General features: G+C 36.3%; 1 protein-coding gene across 1 annotated transcript in view; it reads right to left on the reverse strand.

The window, feature by feature from the left end:
* Window positions 1-3,914: 3,914 nt before the first annotated feature.
* Window positions 3,915-24,166, reverse strand: part of PTPN12 (protein tyrosine phosphatase non-receptor type 12) — a 79,742-nt gene continuing 59,490 nt past the window's right edge. The window contains exons 12-18 of the mRNA XM_064505220.1: window positions 24,065-24,150; window positions 12,400-13,364; window positions 9,060-9,137; window positions 7,942-8,030; window positions 6,907-6,937; window positions 5,828-5,944; window positions 3,915-5,218 (exon numbers count right to left, since the gene is read on the reverse strand). Of these exons, the coding sequence (XP_064361290.1) occupies window positions 5,157-5,218; window positions 5,828-5,944; window positions 6,907-6,937; window positions 7,942-8,030; window positions 9,060-9,137; window positions 12,400-13,364; window positions 24,065-24,150 (1,428 nt within the window). The 3' untranslated portion in view covers window positions 3,915-5,156. The remainder of the gene's footprint in view (window positions 5,219-5,827; window positions 5,945-6,906; window positions 6,938-7,941; window positions 8,031-9,059; window positions 9,138-12,399; window positions 13,365-24,064; window positions 24,151-24,166) is intronic.

The following is a 24,166-nucleotide window of genomic DNA, read 5'->3' on the forward strand; positions in this document are numbered from 1 at the left end:
TGCCTAAGACACTAGATTGCCTTAGCTAACATATATCCATATATATTATGTATATTAAAACCTATGAACTCTCTAATTTCAAACAACTTGCTGCATTAAAAAGGCAGCTTGTATTCATAATTACTGTTACATATTCAAATCATTTTGAAAAGTTAAAACTGAAAAAACTTCAGTTGAGACTGGAAAGTTACCTGTAAGATTTTTCTTTCTGGCAAATTCACCAGTTTTCCCAAAAGTTACCACCCAATGTTGGCTTGTTTCTGTACGCATTATGCTTTTGTTAACTGTGTCAGAAATTTTTTGAAAGGTTAAGAATAAAATAGGGATAGAAAGCAGTTGCAATATAGATGTTAAATTTATGAATTTGAAACAAATCTTTGTAAGAACTACTTAAACATTTATGATCATATTTGGATTACTCTATTTCTCTTGCCAAAAATCATGATACTGAATTCTTACTTTTAGCACATGCTTCTCTCAGGGGCAAATTGATCTTTAGTACCCCAGGTTCCCATGCGAATGCTCCTCAGGCAATGGTCCTGCCTTTCTGCTCTTCCCACTAGGCAGAAGTGTGTCATTCAACTCCTCTGACAGCATCTCTGAGATACTGCCCTTGCTTTTCCAACCTCACTGCTACTCCACATCTCCAGATCCAGCTGCATTTGCTACATGTAAGCCCTTTCATGCCAGTGTTCTGTAAGCCAGCAAGTCAGTTACTAAACTCAAATAGGATTTTCAAAGTTTTTATTCATTTATTCCCCCTCTGCAAGTACAAATCAACATAAAAATAACAAAAAGCCTTTATGTGTGGGTCAGTATATCTTAGGATCTCCTTCCCAGTGCTTGTAAGCTTTTCTTAACCCAGCTATATCAGACTGTGAGGAACACCGTCTTGTTTGCAGTACACTGTGGTCCAAGGCTCCTGGATGCCAACAATCCATTCCCTTCTTCTTCCAGCCAGAAGGTCTAAGGTTTGGCTCCCATTTCTTCTGCGATTTAGCAGTAGAAAGAATTAATGTTTTCAGACTGCAAATAATAAAAATAATAATAATAAAGCATCTTTTATATTGTTTTCTCCTGGATTCCAGTGTTATGATCTTTACTTTTACCAGGTTATTTCTCTGCTTTAACAATCATAACTGCTCTGACCAATTGTCAGAATTACTCAACTATCTTACATAAAGTAGATACATTAATCAGGAGTTGAATAAATTATGAACGGCTACAATTGGCTTCTATGTTGCTTGCCTGGCACTGGGCCAAAGAATCACAAGACTGTCCAGACCATATGGATCTCCCCTAATCTTAACTCTGCCTTCTCCCACTCCTTCCAACCACCTTAACTCAATCTTCAGGCGCAGTGAATAGTAGATGCGCTAAGATACAGTCCTTGCCTAGCTCTTTCTTTGCAGCCCAAAGCCCACGCTAGAGTCTGAAGAAAGTAGCTTTAAATACTGGACAACTCTCCTTCCATCTCCCCCAAATAATACAGGAACAGCCATCTGTTGCTAACAGTACAATACTATCAAATATGTGAAAAGCACATGAAATAGATGAGATACACTGCATTAAGTGACCTTGAAATAAACTATTTCCACAGCAATGGTAACATTACTCCTTCAAAAACATGAAATTTTTAGTTATTTATATATTAAAGCATAAGTCACCATTTCATACAAATGTTGTGTGGCACAGCGAGAATTACAACTTTCAACACGTAGTTTAATGCTTACATGCAAATACACAAGTGTTCAAGTGTCAGAACACTCAGCTTAAAGACAGTATCATCTAGAGCGAAATGCAACTACTCCAGCAGCCTGGAACTTGCATACTGCCCAGTCATTATGCTGTCGAGATTGTACTTTATCTGCATTCATTCTTTTAGAGATTTGTTTCCAAACAAATCCAAGACTTCAATATACAAGAAACCCCAGAAGAAATCCTTCTAGATTTCTCATAGCAACTGTACAAAGTTAGAAACTTCTTTAAAGAAAATTACATGAAAATACAGCAGACTTTCCTAATAGACAAAGAAATAGTAATGTTCTACTGAATCACTAAGAAGTAGGAAACAACTTGCAAAATCAGTACAACAAAACCTAAAAATGCTACTAACTAGAAACAGGCAGTGAAATTAGCAGAGGCCAGCTTTCTTCCACAACTCAAGGGTATTTACATTTCCAAATGGTAGAGAACTTTTTCTCTTCATGTGATAGATATTTAGTGGGTGTTTCATTCAATATTAATACATTTAGACCATTAAATAAGTAGAATACTAGAAAAATACTGAATGAACATATGAGCCAATGCAGTGGTTATTAATAAAAATAGCCTGGCTGAATAGTGTTACTGGCTTTTGAGCTATAGTGATCATGTCAGCTGTGCACCTGATCAAAGCTGCAGTTTTGAGTCGAAGACTGCTTTTAGGGGAAAAAAGCGTGAAAAACTGCAGCTGAACTAGTGGGAGAATATCCCACGATGGATTTCAATACATATGAAAAAGATTACTTGGTCTAGATCTGGATTCACTGTTAATTTGCAAACTGCAGTGGAATATTCTAAATGCCTCTGATCATTTTCAGTTAAACCACAGCAAAGAAGCATTCACTTTCTTTGAAGAAGTAGTTGATAGACTGGGTAACATTTTAAAGTTATGATGTGGAATCACCCAGCATACAGCACCCAACCCTGCATACATCTGTGTACCAACCACAAACGTGAATCTAGAAGGTAATGACAGAGTGCAGCTTTTGCTTTACACTTAAAACTGTCAGTTTACCTGAAAGGAAAGAATAGGTGGAACTGTAAAACTTGGATGAATATAAGCAGACAACAGTGAGTTCTTAAAAGAGGTCAAAGGACACAAAGGCCAATACAGGACAATCCAAGTTTCATACTGCTAAAACAAACAAAACCTGAGAATTTTCTACAGTGAACAATCTGGAATACGATACAAATCCATGCAAATCTAAGAGAGAAAACATAAACCTGAAGGTACTGTAATTAAATATTTTCCAGATGGCCCTTATACCACAGATGTTTTTGTCAGCCATTGCTCTAAGTAAAATGCAAATGTGAAAATTGGAATATCTACAATCTGTACATTTTCCTAGCAGAAAAATATGAAAATGATCCTTGTTGTATTTGGAAATTTTCTTACTTAATAGTCATTTCAAAAAGTTATAACAATTTAGACTGTTCCAGTGACACTGACAGCATGTAATACATTACAAAAATGCGGGAGGTCCTTAAGAGGGTGGCAATCAGAGCTAACCTTCTTTAACACATATGCAGGTGAACAGAGTTCAGGCCCCCCCCGTCTGCCAACTGCAAGACATTACAGCTATCTGAACCGTTCACAAAGCAGGCAGCCAGATGATAGAAGTTACTTGCACACCACTGAAAAATTCAGTAAGAATACCTGCAAAACCATATCCATGGGAAGTTAAGGTATTTATAGGGCATTCAGTTCCTTGAAAAAGCTCCCCAGCTAGGCAGCTTGTAGTAGGTACCAAATGCATGCCAATTACTCCACAGTCAAAGACAGTAATTGCAAGTTGTGTACCTTGTGGAAGATTTCATAAGGCAGATGTCTGAGTGTAAATCTCCCTTAGCAGACAAGCCCTGAAGTTCCCTGTAGTGGATTACACCTCATCTTTCCATGGCTAAAGTTCAGATTAATAGATAGTTCCACATATGGGTAAATTCACTACTTGAAATAAATATTTCTCCTCTAAACATTCTTCTTTACTTTTCTGGCATTATTGCTAGCCAGAATTTCTTAAGTAGTTACTGAAAAAAAATTCCAGAAAGTCAATGTATTTATGTACTAAATCCATAAACTAAGCCTTATTGCCACCCTTTACTCTATTTTAGTTTGTTTCTGAATACATAAGAGTAAAAACACCCATAAAGAGATTTTGGAGTTTCTTTAATTTAAAGATTCTATTACAGAAAATTTTAAGCGAGGAATCCTTATAAGGATTAACTCTTGGCATAATAAATTGCCAAGATACAGTGCAGCTGCAGGGGCTCTATGTGAACCTTCATATAAGTTGCATTCTTACATACACACTCGCTGAACAACAAAAAGATTTATCAGTGTGAGAAGACAGTGGTATTTAAACAGTCCTTTTACCAATGTGTCCTGGTTTACCCAAATTAGAAATGCACCATATTAAAATTATAAAATACTTATTATACAGAAAGTTGCTAGAGATAAATTTTCCATAGATTGCCACTGATGAAACATTAAAATGAAAACTGAGGAGTGTTGGTTATGTAGAATGGTTTCTCTTTTACTGGCAGGTCAAATATACTAGAAACATACAAATATTTTTGATAATCTAATTCCAGATGAACTCAAAACACTGAAGTAACATACACAGGCTAAGAGAATTCAATATTGTTCCAAGGCACTTACTGAATCTCTGTGACTAGATGAAAACCAGAACAAATTAGGTCTGACAATTAAACAGTATATAATATAAAAATAACCTTTTGCTTACAATTTACAAAATGTATTACAATCTTTATCTCTGCTAACCTGCAATTCTGGCTGTGTGTGTCCAGCAATTTTTGTAAAAAACCCCAGAAACTATTTTCTAAAACTTCAGGGCAAATAATTTACAAATAAGGTACACAAAAATTTAGATCATGCAGAGATTTCTTACATCTTCTGTTAATATTTTATGATTGCAACTTTATCAAATTATATACTTACTTGCCCTGTACATATACAAAATAATGCATACATGGTAATCAAACATTAGCAAAAAGTAGTCCATAAACACAATCTGTCAAAAGTATTACTATATTAACATATGTCTACAAGCAGCGTGTAACAGGGTTAAAAGACATTAAGGCAATAATACTTGAAGTTACAAAATCAATCATATGTAATACTTTCTCCTAAGTGTAATAGGGCAGGTAGATGGCCCCAGCAAAAAGTTAAGTGGTAATACTGGAATCCACTGCTGTGAATGATGTTTAAGGTTTTACGTGGGATGTACTGTAAAAGTGTACCATTTTGTAGTTAGATCTACACTGCTCTGTGTTAGTTGCCCCCGAAAGAGTGGAATACTATTTTTCTAATTCTCAGTGGCACTTGAGTTTTCCAGTATAATTTATTGATAGTATGTCCATTGGTTCTCAGATCATGTCCATTCTGAGGGTGGCTCTCTTGGTCCTCTTGGCTTTCCACAGCGGTTACCAAAACCTAATGAAACAAAAATATTTAATACTTTGGTCAACTTAGACAATGCAATCTCTCGAAAGCTGGCAACAGTCAGAAGAATCACTGTAAGAGATGTTCCAGCTCTAACATAAGAGGCTTATCTGAAGGGCTAGAAAACTACTTTGTAGCATTAAGAATTCTTAAGGCAACATGGCCACAGGAAATACAAACATGAAGAATTTGGATATACTTATATTTCACTGTTTAAATATCACTTGGAAGGTACTCTTCAATAAATACAGTATTATAGCCTTTGTTATAGTTTATTGATTTTTCCTTCTCTATATACCAAAGTAATTTTCCAAGGTCTTATTTCTGAAGGTTTTCAAAGATCTGCAGTGATTACATCCTAACTGACTAATTCTGAATTTCATAAACTCTATAAGGACATGAATGAAAATGCCTAAATCACTCGTTCTGGGTATAATTCTTACAAGTGATGCTGAAGAGACATAGCAAGCTTATTTGGCCGGGTTCTACACCTGAACAGCTTGAAGGGGGTGGTAGTAGCAGCTATCCAGAATATTACTGTTAATGAAACAATCTGTGTTTAAATTATCAAGTGGTCAATTTTGAATGAACTGTAATTACCAATATCTGTTATTTCTGCAGGAAATTCTGAAATGTGACCTCTTGTATCAGTGGAACCAGAAAAAGAAATCCGAGGTAAAACATCAGTTGGTGTTTTGTTGCTTATTTCAGGATGATCTGGAAAACATACACATACCTCTTAATGTAACATTCATTTAGTCAGTATTTTGTGTGAATGGTATTTTTAAGTCAAGCTCAGTCCAACACACAACTTGCACAAAATAGTGTTTACAGAAAAGTTAAAAAGCAATTTTACTCATTTTTTGATAACACACTTCAAAATTGTAAATGATGCAGATGTTCAGCAATTACAGTGACGCATGCCTGTTTGCCAGATATTTAATTTTTTAAACAAGCTTGAAGGGATTCTTAAAATCATAAGTAGTTTCTATTTCTAGCAAGAGTTGACAGTACCTTTTAATAAACCAGTATAAATACATCTGCTCATGTTCTTTCTAAACTGAATTAGGTGCTTAAGATAGCTTAAGACTCATGATAAACAGTATTTTGCATTACTTTAAGCTGAAAAATATTATTATATAGATTAGAATTCAGTATTTTCAATCTTAATTATTTTAGCATACCAAAAATTTTTCTTTTTAACATTAATTTTTTCTTTTTAACATTAATTTTCAAATTAGACCTATTTGGCATTGGAAAAATGAAGCTTCAAAAACAGAGAAATGCTAGTGTTTTGAAAATATACTTAAAGATACTTGAGAGCTAAGGCCAAATTTAGACAAGTTTTATTCAGAAGGAAAAATTAAGGAAAAAGTACAACATTAGCTTCTTGCAAGATTACTGCAATTTTTAAAGATTTGCTAATGAAAGTAAAGCATCCTTCATTGGAAGTAGCTTCTAAAGTAATCACGTATTTATACATTTATCTCAAGATTGGATCATAAAATGTTTGTGAATTTCCAGAAAAAGCCCCCCTGTTAATTTCTAATCTTCTATCAAAACACTTTATCAATTCAAATAGTTGTTACTTGAACTTTTTACTCTTAAGGGGTTACTGACAACAAGTTAAAAAATGGAAAAAGCAGTCTTTTTCATTAAAAAAAATTTCAGTCACTTACCAGGTAGTACAGGTGAAGCTGTTTTCAAACTCTGTTAATGAGAAATATTTAAAATAGTTCTATAAAATGCTTCCAAAATACTGAAAGAACACCAGAAACTTAAGAAAACCATCTTCAAAAATATAATACATTTTGGGAAATATCTGTTTACTCCCACCTTCATGACTTGCTATAACACTGCCAAAAATGATGCTACAGTAGTTAACATAAAATTTACTATCAGAACCTTTAATTAAAATTTCATTAAGAAACAAATTATGTCACATTACGATCAGCAAAATTAAGTAGTTTACCTCTCATACTAGATCACAGTCCTTGAAAATTCATATCAACCTTTTTTGCCAACTTAATTTTTTAATGAAGCCAGCTGTTAAGGTGTTTTGGAGGTGCTGAAAAACACAGGACTACAAGGAGGATTCATATTCTTCTGAAGTTTTGCCTGCTGTTTATACTGGATGACTTTGAGCAACGAGAAAAGAAGCAGACTGACATGTGAAATGTGAAATCTGATGGGCTGAAGAGGGATTGTTTAAAATAAACATGGATATAAGGGAAAAAACCTTCAAGCAGTGGAATCGGTTGCCCAGAGACTACATGGAGCCTCCATCCTTGAACATTTTTAAGACACAACTGGACAAAGCCTTAAGCAATCTGGTCCGACTCCATAGCCGACCCTGCTTTGAGCAGGAGGATGGACTAGACACCTACTGAGGTCCTTTCCAGCCTGAATTATCCTATGACCTAAGTTTAAGCTGCTATACATTAAGGGTAGAGATTATGCTCTGTAAAAGCAGTATATTTACACCTTTTATTAAAACCATAATTTAAGGGATACTAAAGATGACTTGGAGAAACAGATTGTCTTCTAGTAAAACAGATGTTCTCAACACATCAGTTCACCAGCTGAAGCAAAGATTGTCTAACTACAGATGATCAATAGCTGCAGCTTTTTGCATATAAGTATTTGGCTTTTTGTTATAACTCCCAGCCAAACTAGAGAAGAATGATCAGCACATATTTGTCACCTATACTTACTGTAGAGACTGTTCGCTCAGGGAGATGCTGATCATGCAGTATGCTCCACTCAGGCTGTGCAATCATAACTGGCTTTGGCAAGGGTGGATCTACAAAAATTTAAATCACACAATATATTTGAGTTTTCTCCATGATGGGGCTTTTAAACAGCATTAGAAATGTGTTATAAAGCAACTTTATATAAAGACCTTTATTTCTTGTCTTCTTACAGAAGAGAAGTCCAAGAACTATTATTTTCCTTCTGCAGTATTACATCCAAAAAAAGGATCACTTTGGCTTTAAACTCTCCAGGTTTACCATGATCACAGAAATATTTACAATACTTCAATTTTTGTTTACATTGAAAGATATCTTTATTAACTTGTCTGGCCAAAAGTTTCTGCAAAAGTTTCATACAGTGACACTAAACGAAAAACCTCAGCAAATATCTATGACACACACTAACTTTTTGAAGAAACCAAACACCAACCTGATCTACCACTTAATTTTCATTCATCATCCTTAATACTCTGCCATTCCTGGCTTAATGAATGAAACATGAAGATAAAAGCACATGATATCTAGGTGTCAATTTTCCTCTTTCAATTACCCTTTGGAGACAGATGCACAGTAAACAGTGTTAAACTGGACTTGTTTGCTAGCATGAAATGCCATAATCTTTCCTTTTTCACCCTCCCCTCTCCCTCACTCTTTGTGCAGGAAAGGGGAATCTGATAAGCACCATTCATATGTTTCCCTGCTCCCTGACTGGGAACAGTATGAATATTACCTAAAATGGCCAGAGAACCCCCTAACTGGAAATATTTTATCTGCTTTCCATACTGTTATTGGAAATCATCTTCACTGAAATCAATACTGAAGTTTCTAATATACTTAAAAAGTCATGTAGGTTTATCCTTTCTCAGAAGCAGAAGAACAATTTGGCTGCATTCAAGGGCTTGTAGAAGTTCTCAACCAACTTCAAAATAAGCCATCAAACATGGTAGATTTTGTTCAGTATCTCACTTTGCTCAGACACCTTCAGATTCACCAAAACAACAGAAGCACTCAAATACAATACTGAAATGCATTTCACCTTTTATTCCCAACTATCACACAACTTAAAAGAAGAAACTCACTCTGTTCAGTTGCTAATACAAATGATTCTGGTGTTCTTTCTGGGAGCGGGGGAGAGGAATCTTCACTAGTATCAGCATCTAAATCAAATATCACATTTATATAGGTTAAAAACACATTTAAGTTACTCTCCTAAATTTCTGCAAGTTGATTTTTTTGATATGTGAGATCTTGCTAAACTTGGTAGGAAGTTTAGAGCAAATAGAGAATAGGAACGGTTACAAAAATATTTTATTTTACCATGCTAACTCCTTGGGAACAATGATACCTTCCCATTAGGGGGGTAAGTAGCAGTTTTTGTGTGACAGAGGAAGGGAAAAGAGAATACATTTCTAGTCTAAGCATTTAGAGGAAAACTCAGCATCTCCAATAAATACTTTTTCTTCATTCTTTCAGCAACAGCATGTGAACAGAAGAACCTACGCTGGAGAGGTACCATTTGCTTCTTGAGCTAAGTGCTAATAACTATAACCACAGCAGTTACTGTAATTTAACTGCAGTTCTTTACATGTCTATTTGCAGCCGCTGCAAATACAACAGTTAGGTGCAGCAGAACACACTGCCTTCTTGAACTGTTCTGCAGATACTGATGACAACTATACACAGTTTGTGCCTACTAACTGAACCATGGGTGAAGCTGCCAAAGTTACTGCTCCCAAACCACAGCAAGAAGCTTGTTGAAATACGTATATAATCTTCTGTTATGCTGAAGATATCAACCTACTTCTGACAAGCAATGATTTTTTTTTGTTTTATTTTCTTAATTGACTCTATCTATACCTACCTCTGAACCCTTAATATGGCACGCCAATAGACTGCACAGTGCAAGAATATTAAGCAACTTGCTTTTCAGGACTGCAGTATGTGACATTTAGTTCTAGGGTGCTTCATATGAACCACTTCTCTAAAACCCAAAGGCTCAGTTTGCTTGCCAAGCCCATCTCAGATCCCATCCAGGCTGGCTCCCCACATCACAGATGTAAACTAGTTAAACACTGCAGCACAAGTTTAATAGCCGTAACAGTAGATAGGAGCCAGAGGAGATGGCCACCACCCTTGCCAGTAATCAATCCTGTCCACAGCCTGTTCCTTTTGGCTCTCAAGAGTACATTATATGAGTTGTTCTGACAGCAGAAGCCCCACTCCTACTAAGAAATTCAGAGGAGAAATTGAAGGTTTAAAGCAATCCAAGATAGTGCTGCCATGAGAATGAGATCTCATCTGGCCACTGTATTCTACACAGTATTCCTAAAAAGAAGAAATTTTTAAACTAATGAAGCTTGCTGTGACTGCCAACATGCCAACAGCAGGTACAGGAACTCAATCAGGTTTTACAAGCCACTGTGTTGAGCGTGACTGCTCCCAGAAATCTCGTATTTGAACTTTACCATACAGCTTAAAAAAAGCCCAGTTATTGAAACAGTCTTTGTCAAATCTGCAAACAGTTACCATGGAGCAAACTATTCTGGACTAACCGTGAAAGTGTGTTTGGTACTCAAGATAGAGCCAATTACTTTGCATTTAACTTCGATTAAGAAAAAAAAAAAAGATTTAATCATGTGGTAAGATCATGCAAACCAGCAGTTATCATTAACTAATGTGCTGGTAAGCTCATAGGCTTGCTTCATTGATGACTGTACCCACGTCTAAAGTTTCAGACAGAAGAGTCCTGAAACAGTATGAAAATGAAAAAGCCTCTGTACAATTTGGCTGAGGAGCATGGGTGCAAAAGCATCTAACCCTAGATTTTTGAATCTCAGACCGATTACAAGACCTCCACATGACTTTGAAATGGGATATGTTCACGATACTACAAAAGGAACAGACAAACCCTCAGTAACAAGATAAAAAAGATAAAAAGAAAAAAAATTCATCTATCTTAAGAAATTAAGCCATTTCTGTGAAGTCAGTTGCATACCAGTAGCACATCTTCTACAAAGTCTGTACTATCATTTTAGAATGTTTTTGATATGCATTTGATGTGTTTGAGTGACACTTCTCTCATTCTTTATCATAATATTTACAACATATCATTTAGATTTTATTTGTATATTCTTACAGCATCTACATAAAGAGATGAGTATAGTAGTAACAATAATTTTTAGTGACAGACAGTTATTGCCCTGGGAAAGAAGGAAATAATCTGGCAGTACTGGAAAGATACTATATTAAATATTCAAGGAGGACTGCTTGGTGTAAATGTTAAGGCAGCTATGAAGTAAAGGACTTGGCCTCTGCTGTGTAAAGGATTTTAAAGATTTTCAGGATTAAAATTGCAAAGACATGCATGTGCAAGCATTGTTTCATGTATAAAAATAAATTAGTATCAGCTAATCTACAGAAACATATCATTTTTAAAGCTGGAAATAGCTGGTATTTCTGTCTTTTAATGAAAACTTACTTCACAAAAAGTATTTTCAAGTAAGCCTACTCTGCACCTCACAGATGGATGTCACATCATAAATTGAAACCCAAATTTTACATCAGAAGAAGTGACATAACCTAAACAGATACCTGAGGTAAGGTCATCACTCTGAGGAGTTCCTAGTGCAAGAATCAGATCCAAATACAGAAGTATATGTTATCCTTTAAGCTTCACAGCCCTACTACTTTGTTAGATTTTGTATAAGGAGTTGATGCAGCCTAGTTTTTTCCGTTATGTCCTCCATCTGACCTAGATGTGCCAGCCTAAATGAAATCTAAATCTGTGCATTTTAGGACCCATTTTACCTTCAATATAGGATGTGCTCTTTGCAGAACCAGAGTCTTGCCTCATTTTGAGGGATAAAGAGGAAAGTAGAGCTAAACCTATTTACAATGCTATTAAAATGCAGGAGTCAAATTATGAGGAACTTCAAAGACCGGTACGATGAAAGATGTTACATCTACATTTTTAGGACCAGTGCAATCAATAAGTGTGAATTGCTGATATTTGTGTATTTTAAGAACACTTGTCCAAACCCGATTTACCCAAAACTACCATTATTACATAGACACATGAAAACAAAGTGGTGCAATGAAATGCCAACTGCTGCATGAGGAAAAAAAAAATGAGGCAACTAGTCAACACAGAAACAAGCAATTAATAATGCACTCATACCTTTCAGTAAAGCAATTTGAGGCAATTTTTCAAGTTCATAGTGCCAGAAATGTATCAGACACAGTTCACAGGCAAAAGGAAAACTGGGAGGAAACGAGTTAGACCCTTTCTGAAGCTGCCATACTACATAGTTTGTTTACATTTACATTTAGAAAATTGCACTATAAAGCAGCTTACATTCTCCAACGCTACAGATGCAACCATGTTAAAAAGTAACACTTCTGAAACCCCGTGAAACCTACCTTTGCCATCTTCAGAGCATGTTACGGCTGTTAAGTCTTGCCTAGCAATAGACATTGGCAATACTTTTCTGGCAGAAACGTTTTCAGTATTAGTGGCAGCAGAAACTGTGGCACTTGCGGTTGAAATATTGGATGGGCTTTTGGTCATGGCTCCGTCAAAGTTTATCTCATCTGTGTCAGAATCATCTGAATGAAGAGGATTAGTAAAACAGAGGGGTGCTCGAACAGCAATAGTAGAATGATCAACTTTATCACTGGAAGGAAGTTCAACTGTGGTGTTTGATACTAGAGAGACTGTTTTAACACCATGACATAAGATGTCTGAAGACGCGTCTTCAGACATAGATGTACGCAGTGCATTTTCAGGCCTATGCAGTGACCACGTGGCTTGTCCCTTTTCTATTAGAGGCAAACGATCTGGTCTTGGTGGAGTATCAGAAACTTGCTGACTCTGCAGACTTTCTGGTGAAGGTATTAAGGCTGTGTTAGATTGTGGCACACTGCATTCCATACATGAGTTTTGAGAAGCATCTACAAATGAATCCCCTGAAATCTGCTCCTGTGGCTTAAAGCTCTTATCAGTTACACAGGATGAAGCAGGCTTAATTTTAATGGCATGTCCCCTGTTCAAGAGTGAGTTCCCATCAAAGCTTCTTGGTCCCTCCTGAAGAGGTACTTTCTTGATTTCAAAACTTAAGTTGCGCTCCAGCCTTTTCTCTGCACGTTCATTAGCTTCATTCTTCCCTGAATGTTCTGTTGATTTGTTGTAATTCTCATTGAGGTCTGTTGAATGCTCTGAGGAAACCATGTGCAAAACTGGCTTTGGATGGTATCTATCATTGTCCTGCCACACTGTAGTTACTGTTGGATAGGCTGAAGGAGGAGATGGCGTTAAGATTGGTGGTACTGGCTGAGGCTCTGGAGGCTGCAAGATTTCTTCTTTAGCATCTCCTTCTACAAGGCAACTGCAGAAAAAAAATGTGTAAGTTTTCTATATTTTGACAATATTTTAGATAAATGTAGTAATGTTTTGATATCAATACTGAACTCAGAGCAGCACTTCTACTGCATACAGCCAGTGGTTATCAAATGTGACTAATGGGGCAAGCAGGAATTAAATCAACAAACAGTCAGTAAGTCCTTCAAAATATCACAAAGACACACATTAAGGCCTCTACTAATCCTCATTGCAGGTTTAAAGATTGCTCTCACCCTTCCCCAGACGCACTTTTTCAGAGAATCTCTAAGATGTTCAGGCCCTCTTGTGGCAGGACTCCAGTACTTTTTTCGTAACAAAAAGTGGTTCAGAGGAAATCAGCACACAGAAATCAGTTTTCAATAAAGCTAGGAAAGATTTGTTATAAAAGCCTTATATAAAACTAAAATACAGCCTGTTTGATATCAAACATCTCCCTTCACACCCCTCATCTCCAGGAGGATTTTGATATTTGTGTATTTGATAGTTTCTCCATAGCCGTAAGACTAATGAGGCAGGTTCAGCTGAAGTGAGGTGTATCACAACATTCCCAGTAGAACACAGATACAAGTTACAGTGCATACTAGCAAGGTCATAGCACTTATTATAGTTCATCTTAAGCATTGGTTAAAAAAAAAAAACAAAAAAAAAACCCTAGCTATTTTGAAAAAGCAAGAAGCTCTTCCTGCATATGGTCAGTTTACTTTCAGATTAAATACAGAATATTTTACTACAAACATCTTGCAGAGCTGACTAAGGACTTGTATATAAACAGGAATTAGTCATCTTCATTCAGAGCCTTTAAAAATGATTCCTTTCATTACATAAGACTAATAATACAGTAACAGCTGAGGTGCAAAACAATTTTGTGACAAGAACGGAAATAGAATAGGATGAAGTGTTTTTAGGAGAGTTTCAGTTTCTTCAGGCTGTTGGATCATGAAAGGAAGGTACAGTCCAAGGTCTGCCATTTACTTTATTCCCAAGGGCGGTAATGTCCTGCAGTCTAACCTTATCTTCAGGAGAAGGTTCTGAGTCTACTGCTGCAGAGCTGGACCAAGGTGCTCATGGTGCTCTCCAGAGAAATAGGCTTTTATTTGCAAATGAATTCAAGACTACACCCCAAAAGCCAGAAAGCAGAGGCTTCTAAAAAGATAAAAACTCTCTCACTACCTGCTAGATGACAGACCAGTGTGACAGTATTCTGCTGCCTTTGCGTAAAACCTGGGAGAACAGAGAGTATCTGGCACACTTGGAAGAAGGCATGCCAAAAACAAATCTCACATCATAAGGACCAGCAGGATGATATGCAGATTATGTTCCTCAGGCCCTGTGCTTTCAGGCTATCTGAACAAAACTTCCATAATAATAATAGTGAATCCTACATGACTAACTGAGATGAGGAATGAGAATGAAAAAGTTCTTGCATTTTAGAGACTTAACAGGTTTCATGAAGTGGGGGGTGGCAGGGGAATCTCAGTGAACCATCAACTACATACTGACATAAAGAAACAGCCTTCAGAGTTTGTAGGTGAAGTCTGGCATCCAAACACAGACTGCCATTCAATTTTGAACAGTCAGAAAGTGTGCAGCTCTACTATCAGTTCCCTTGTTCCTATAAATCTGTCATGGAGGAAACCCAGACTGACATCAAGAGTTAACAGGGGCCTAATGAATTTCAGCAACTGCATGGGAACTCCAAGAAATCTCTGCTGCATCATCAGAAATAAAAGCAACATGTCTTTCAAATCCTTTTTAATCAGACAGCTACCAAGACAGAGAGAGGCTGTTACTACTGGCAAAACATTAACAAGACTGTTTAGAGCCATGGATAGACAACAACAAAGGACAAACTTGCTATTAACATAACATCTCAGCTGATTATAAAACAAATACTTTAAAGGAGACATTCTGAAATATGTACGTGAACTCAATTCATTTTATGAAGAGTGACAGAGGCTAGTTGAAAACAGGCCTCCTGATCTTGTTGCCCTGTAGTTCTCCCAGGCACCCTCTTCCACTGTCTGCTTGAGTCCTATCACGAAGGGCTTGGGTGTGCCTCAAATTCCTCCTCCTCCTCTCTGTTTGTACGCTGCTTTTTTGTGTTACATTAAGTTAAAGACAAAAGGAGGGATACAAAGCACATCTGGAACAACTTGATCAAGAGTCATTTCAGAACTGTTTGGTCTCTAGACTTCCATGAAAAATTAACTATTTTCAGAATAGGTTATTTGCTTGAATTAGTAAAGATAAGCTGAGCAAAAAGAGTCTTGCTCCAACTTAATATGAACTAAGAAAGATAGAAGAGCTTCCCTTGGATTTCTCTCTATGCCAGAAAAGAGGGAGTTCACTTGTATAAAAGCAGCATTACATGCCTTGCTTTACCAGCAACGATGCTCATAAGCTCCACTAACTTCATTTTCCTGACCCACAATTTTACATTCCATCAACAAAACTAATTTCTTTTCTGGTACAGACACATCATTAAACACTACAATTAGCTAAAGCAGCAAGTTAGCATTAAACCAGAAATGACAAGATTACAGGCCCATAACACTGGTCAAAATTCATGAAGTTCTTCACTGACTACCATTTAATGAAACCATTTTCCCATTTGATTCTCAAGTAAACAGAATCTCAGATGTATACACTGATCCCCCTTAAAGTGATGCACGTAAGTTACAATACACACAGTACTACACAACTCCGCAACCCAAAATCTGTAGCCCCGTTTAATCATTTTCCATTCCCTTATACACAGCTCAACAGTGCTGCTAAGGACGTTCCCTATTATATTTGAAGTTGACAAATTTCTTTCATTTACTCCAGAATGAGAACTTACAGTGATAAAATGAGCAATTCTCCATCAAAATCCTTCTTGGTCTGATTACTATTGAAGACTATCCATCCATCCTCAGCCTTCCCATCTCAAAGAAAATTTGATGACCAAGTAGTGCTTTAATTTTTTTTCAAGGCAATAGGTGTTACCCAATATGTCCTAGTTTTCCCTGAATATGTAATGTAGACTTTTCCATTTTATTGGCATCAGTCTTGTCATCTCACATATTTTACCATGCAAATGATGTTTTTTAATGTAGCTGAAATATTAAGATATATATACCATTTTCTAAGAGGTCTTTGGCAGTAGCTATTTTTGAAACTCTTGCTGCAAAGCTATAGGAAAAGTCCAAACATCTTGGGCTGACAATGCTTTTTTTGGGCATTTCCTTCAATGGCTGATTTTTAGATACACTTCTTCACCCCAAAGACAGAAAATTATCTTAAGATGAAATACTAACATTATTTGAAACAAGAGAAGATGATATAGTAAAGATAGCTTGATTGGATAGTACCAGGAAATTAATGCAAAGCTCACAAAAGGGGATATTGAGATAGAAAAGCTTCAGTGAACTGAAGAATGTCAGATCATTTGAGAGAAAAGCTTTCTTGTACTTGTTCTTTAAATTAATTCCACATTGTTTTCATATATTGCCAAAGCCAGCATTTCTCAAGTACAACTCAATCTGTAAAATCAGCGTACTGAAAAGCAGCCATAACTAAACCTTGACAGTATCTTTTCATACACGACTGTTACAGAGTATCTTGTAATTGACTCCCTCTGCACTTCCTCATACATAACTGTATAGGAAATTTCCCTAGGTGATCAAGGCAGTTTTTCACAGGCTTTTATTGTCACACAATCTGAAGAGTTGATACAGTACCTGAATCTCAAGTGTTGCTTACCAAGGACCCAAAATAAAATTAACTGCTTTGCAGCTGTCAGGTAAGTCATGCATCAGGTTCGGCCTCTGAGCTACTGGTTGGCTGAAAAAATGAATGGGGAGGAATTACATGTGCAAATTGTGAGCACATTTCTGGAGAATCACTTGAAAGGGCATCATCTATGAGGCAGAACTTGAACAGCTGTCATAAAGATGTATTAGCATAGGGTATTTAGCTGGGTTTCACCTAAAGCCATGCCCAGTTTCTACAAGGACATAAGGATAATTTCAAACAGAATAACTGTTATATTAACTAGATTATCTAGATTATGCTCACTATATGTCACCTATGCCACCATCTTCAGTTTGTTTTCTGAAGTAATTGACATTGCACCCAAGGAAGGAAAAGGTTGAATGTTTCCTGATCTGAAGAGTTTGGCATTTGGCCCAATTATTTTCAAAAATAATATTTTTAAGGCAAAATTAAAGTAATATGAGATAAGTTGAGCCTTATGTCTATTCCTTCTGGAATTTACAAACTCTGTATACTGGTAACAAAAGAATAGCATGTAGCAAGACAAAAAACCTTATCACTGGGAAAATGCATTCAGATCTTCTCTACTGAGTTTTTAAACAAAATCTGATATAAAGATTTAGCACCCATTTACCTTCATTAAATAGATTTCGGTATAAAATATAATCATAAGTAATTAATCTAACCGTTAGCACTCATCTTAACTGTCAAAAACACATAGTTTGCGAACCCTGAGGTATCCACAGACTACTTTCACAGATAAGTCTATGAAAACAAGATATTGTCACTAGGCTTGACATAATCTAAAGGAACTTGCAAAGCCAATGGAAAAATTTTTTGGAGTATGGAAACCAATTAAGGCTGCAGTTTGCTGAAATAAAATATCCTGACAAGTTTAAGTGCCATAGAGCATACTGAATGCTTCAGAAAGATAATCTGTCCAAAAGAACTTTCCACCAAAAACGTACACAGGAAAAAACAAAACCAAAATGAAGTGATAAAGATGCTCTGATATTTTTAAATGTTCTAAAAGATTGAATGTATTGCAGATAAAGCAAAAATAAAGCCATTCTGGCCTTAATGCAAAAGGACTATATTATTAAAATACAGCACGATATAGTTCAGATTTAAATGAAACTTGGCCATTGTTCAAATGAAAACGCTTAAGTAATCCGTGGTTATTCTTTGTAGCACACTGGAGGGTTTTATTATCAAATAAAAAAGAGTGATGCCAAGGTCACAGAATGCAGCTGCTATGATCAACTAAAAATAGATACCAAGCTCTACATCTTCTCTGATAATTAAAATAGGAAAATTAAACTCTACATAAGCAGGCTGTAGCTAGACAACCACATTATTCTACTTTAGTATTAAATCACTACCATCCATGTGGGGAAAAAAGCTGCAGTTCACTGAAGTTGTCAAACTGTATTACAGTAAATATATTTTACCAGAAAAAAAATTGGTTATTTTTGTTCATTCCTTGTATTTTTGTATATATTTAGGTATACAAGGATTTTTGGTTTTGAATTGCCAAATACAAATCAAAGGCTGCTAACTAACAAGTAACCAATTAATGGCTTTTATCTTAGCTCTGCGGAAAACGTCAAGAGAGGGTTCTGCTGAGCTTCAAATGAAGCAGAATTCTATGTCACTCTTGAACTGCATTTTAATGTGGTCAGATAGACGTCCAAGCATAATTTGATGAAAAGACAAATTGCTAAGACATTTTATCTTCTCCTTAGGAGAAGAGCACGCACATCTTCACTGTATTGTATTACTACAGAAAGCAAGTTGTGTCTTTCCTTCTTGTGAGTTTGCTTCTGCTTCTCCATTTCTTTCGAACTGCTTTGCCCTTCACATATAGGTTTGAGAATTTTCTGTAACCAAATTTGATTAAAACAAACTTTTTCCAGATACTTTTGAATAAACTATGGAATACATAAATAAATGTTTCAAGGACTATTCACTAAAGGTATGCTCCCTCCGATCCTGAAGCTACAAGTACATTTCTTGTAGACTTGAGGTAAAAGTTCCAATTGTACATGTATAGTCCTGAATTGCAAATTTAAAATTGTATTAGATATAAGGCTGTAAATAACCAAACACAAAACTTACTTACGCCCTTTTCCTTCCTTAACCTGAAAACAGTCCAACACCTGACAAAGAATGCTTCTCAACTCCCCATTCCTCCAAAGACATTTAATATAGATATAAGTTCAAGGTGATTTTCATAAGAAAGGATCATAAACTGCAAAGCCAAGTGATTCCCAGAATAGTGATGTTTACATTAGCGATAATCAAGGAGCAATATTTCCTCTAATTTTTATGTTGACATCAAATACAAATACGTTAACCCAAATAACTATGTTCAAATGTTGTGCAGCAAATATTAATTACATAAGAGCATTACAAGGTGATAAGATAAAAGGTTGCAAAGTGATACTATTCCAGAACCTCTGTAAAACAAATACAACTAGATGCTTCACACTGAGTTCATAAAGAAAGTAAAAAGGAGAATTTTCAAAGCAATTTAATAACCTAAAAAGATACTTGCAACAGCCAAAAATGCTTTGGACACAAAAGAAGCCTGCAAGAGCACAAGTTATACTTTGTGATATTCCTTCCTGAAGACTTCCCCAAGCCGGTGCAAGCACTAAAAAGATTAATTATCCCTCCCTGAATAAACTTGTTGCCTTATATAAAAAAAGACTCTTTAGTGGCATCTCATCCCTACTTAGTATGGATGTGAGATTTAACTTTCTACAAATCTGAAGATACAAATAGACTATCTGTCCTATGATCTTGTCATTAACAAGAATAAAGACAGCCAAGAAAGCCACTTTTATAGAAAAACTACTACAAGGTACCAGTGATTAGCCATTCAAAAGTAGGACAATGAGGAAGGTTCAGGGCACCTGGTACTCAGGACTGCAGACTGGAGAAGTACCCTCAGCAGAACTGAGGAAGCCCTCCAAGTTAGGTTTTCTGTCTCTCCAAACTACTCAGATAATAATGGGCAGAAACTACCCTATTGAACTACAGTAAACTGAGTTCAGCCCAAGCAGGTAATCTAACAGGCACTGTAGTCTGAGGTTTTCTCCTCCCTTGTGGACCAGTCAGGACACCATGACAAGAATTTAGTCCATTTAGTCAAGCAAATATTTTAGTCAGGTAGTTAGTACTTATTGTCTAGCTGAATTTAATACATCAAAACAAGAACCAAACAGGCTACAAGATGTACTGGAATCTGGATATATGATCCTCTCCAAATACCTCCAAGGGGTCTTCTGCAGTCCTCTCCTTACTGCAAGCTCTTATTGCCAAGCTCAGAAAAATTCTGAAACTATAATTGCCTTGGCCATCTGAATGCAGATGAGATCAGAAGTGTAACACTATAGAGGGGGAGCCACACAAAAAAAGGTTACTATCTTTGGTGACCATAGACAATTGAAAGGCAAGGTACTAAGCATCTAACCTGTCCCCAGAACAAGTTATTCCATCAATACTGACACACATCAAGATCATGTGTTTAACAGAAAAAAAGCGGGAGAAGGATGAAAGACAAGAAAGCTGGAAGAACATGCCAAAACATGCATTCTGAGAGTCTCTAGAGGAGCAAAGACCAAGGGGTGTGTGTGGGGGGGAACAGACCTGTCCCTCAAAGGCGGCAATTTACTCTGAGAAGCAGATCAAATAAACTGGCATTTGATGAAACCAGAAATAGTGCAATAAATGTGTACTGTGAAGTGCCACAGGAAGATCTGGAATCACCAACCTGGAAGAGACACAACCCTCCAGCTGGGCAAGGAGACCACATTTTGGGAATGTCCCAGGAAAGACTAATCCCAGGTGACATCAAGTTCAGCTTGATCCTCAGTAATTCCAGAGACTGAGCTGGCCTCCGTCTATACTGTTATAAACTGTGATATATACTGTGACTGTTATAAAGGTCAGTAATCTGAAAAATTCATAGCAGTCAGAAGTCACAGCCTTTCTCCACTGAAATTTCCCTGTCCTAATCAGTCTCTTAAGACATAACAATGTTCTGTTCCTCTGCAGATGAGATGTCACCATACATCTCAGTAAGTAGACTCAGGAAACGCAAACCAATCTTCCTCCTGTAGGGTCAGGATCATCTCAGGCAGGGTCACCTGAAATCAAGCTGGCAGACAGTACTGTTCAACATTACTTGAACAACACTTCCTTTCTGCTTTAGAAAACAGCAACTGTTAACCCCTCCCCTTAAAAAAATATATACAAGTTACTTTACTTTTTTTTCCATTTTCTAGAGCCAGCTACAACATAGCATATGAAGAATTCAAAAGGTCTTATTCCTTCTTAAACATTAGGATTAGCAACTTGTTTCTAACTTCTTCAGAGACACCACACGTAGAATTCACTTAAGTATACATTTGGTTGGCAACCTAATAATGTTTACAAACAAAATATTTGCAATAGATTGCCAGGAAAAATTTTAAATCAAATTAAAAATTCTGGTTAAACTGAATATTTTCAGATTACCTGTTGCATGCAAACTAATCTGCAAGACAATTGGTCTTAGACACCACTTGAAAACATTCACTACAGAAAAGATGTAGTCAAATATGTAAGACAGTTGTATCAAGGTATCTCTATAGTTATATAAAAAGAAGAAATAGAAGGAACATGAAAAACTGGTAAGAGAATGGTTTGGGGTGGGCAGAAACTATAGATGCAATAAGGATATGTATCATGTTTAACAAAGATTTTCTCTTCTGGCATTAAGTTAAAATCTTTCATGAATACTGCTCTCCCATTCTCTTCATGAAAAAGATGTCAAGCTATGCTAGAACACCTAGAATACACAAAACCTGGGTCAAAGTCCTGACTGAATCAGGAGGAAGATTTGTAAAATTACCTCCCAGAGCGACATGCTTATTAGTGGATATTTTGAGCAGATGTGTCTTTCCTCAGAAGCTTCTTCCATGGAGGATGCATTTAATTGTTTTTCCAGAGATAATCTTTATTTGAAAAAGACAACAGCTTTGCTAAATACTTCCCTTTATTCACCTATAGGGGACCAATTTTCCTGCCACTGTTAACACCAGATTATTTCCCAGATGGGAAAGTATGAGTTTACGGAAATAGGCTCGAAAGAAGCTAGATTTTATAAAAGATGAAAAGATTTTAACTTAGTCACGCAGTAAGTAAAGAACAATAAAATGCAGATAAGATACAGCTGACGTATGCTAATAAATTATGTACATATGATGATTACAGAAACAGACAGGTTCAAGGATAAAGGAACACTGGTTACCAGACTCCTCTGTCATCACCTTAAACCATATAATTGGATACAATCACATTACCTTCAACCTAAATAAAAGTTATATTATGCACACAGCATATAAACTCCCACTTGTTTATGGAGAGTCCCAACTTGGTTCCATCTCTTTTGATGTCTTCTGCTCTTCTAATTTCCACTTGACGTAACTAATACTACGTTAACCAGGTTACCTGTAACAACTGCTAATGTTATCCTACTGTATCACTAATGGTTGTTATATGTTATTTCCAGTGTTATCTTACTGCAAATACCACACCGATGGCTACTAAAGAGTTAAAACAACAGGTCCATTTATGGTATTTCTCCGATATCCACAGTAAGTGGGCATTAGAGCCACATGCAGTATTCCAGATCTGGCCCAGATTACTAGTTGGATCAAAGTAGAACGCTTACACACCTAGTTTGAAACTTAATTCATTCCTGCAACAATGAGATTATGTACTGAATTTACATATACATTGCTACCCATTCTGAGTCACCAATTTTTAGATGGCTTTTTATGTCCTTAGATTTTTATATATACACGCAGACAAACACAATCACTCTTCCCTTACCAAATTTAAATATTTTAGAATTTAAAATTCATTTTATTATATAATCACTGCTCTAATCTTTCCAGCCCCTCAAAAAGGGACTCATCTTCATGCATTGTTAGTGCCCCACCAAATACAGAACTATAAAGAAAGGATTAATTCTCATCTTCTACTTTAAATCATTAAAGCATCAAATAAATAGGTGTTCACACTACTGATCTGACATTGCACTACTCCAGTTTGATTTTATGCTAGAATATTAATTGTGTCGTTCTAGAACTTTAGGAAATACAAGTGCTTATTTAATTTCAGCCAAGCAGCTGAAAGAACTCCAAAGGAAAATCCTGTCTAAAGCAGGCAGGAGCTCCATCAAAAGGCACCTACATTTTTCCAGTAACTATCTAGGGAACCTATGCACTTACTTCAAAAAAGTTGCTTCCTTAGGTGTCTAATGCTCAGGCTGGGTACCAGTGTTAGGCAGACTGGATCTGTTAGCTCACATTTACTTTTGGCTTCTTTAAAATCAAGTCTGCATATTTTAGGAACTAGAGAGGATTGTCTACTTTTTCCTCCGCTGAATGAAAGGATTGGTGAGGCCAATCTTCTTACAAAGAAAAACATTTTGTTACCATACTCTAGTCAATAATAACCCTTGTCTGTGAGGTAACATTTTATTGAACAAATGTGTATTTTTACTGCATTTTTGCCTCCCAAAATTCATGTTCAGTCATTAGTTGAGCCTATTTTGAAGTGTCAGTGTATTGCTACTGTCATCTAGAAGACTTGGAGCATACGTGGATCTAATATCTGTCTACTGAAGGATATGCTTGTCTGCTTGTATTTTGTCATTGCAAGATTGGTAAATTCAAACGCAGACTTTGCAAAGATAAAGCTTTGCATTTACAAAGCTAATTACAAGGCTTCTGTTTCTATTATGTCTACTTTTATTATGTCTGTCAATAGAAGTTGTATCTTAAAAGTCTTTATAGTATCAACTAGTTTGATTCTACTTTTACCTATGAAACAGGTCAATCTGTCAGCTTAAAATAGTATATTTACATAGTTAACTACCTGCGGGTCCGTGGAGGCTTTGGTGGTGGAGAATCCTGTTTCTCAGCATCTGAAGAACTGATAGCATTCTCTGTGTTATTTTCATCCTGATTAAAAGAAAAA

Source organism: Dromaius novaehollandiae, chromosome 1 (genome assembly GCF_036370855.1).
Source record: "Dromaius novaehollandiae isolate bDroNov1 chromosome 1, bDroNov1.hap1, whole genome shotgun sequence".
NCBI lineage: Eukaryota > Metazoa > Chordata > Aves > Casuariiformes > Dromaiidae > Dromaius > Dromaius novaehollandiae.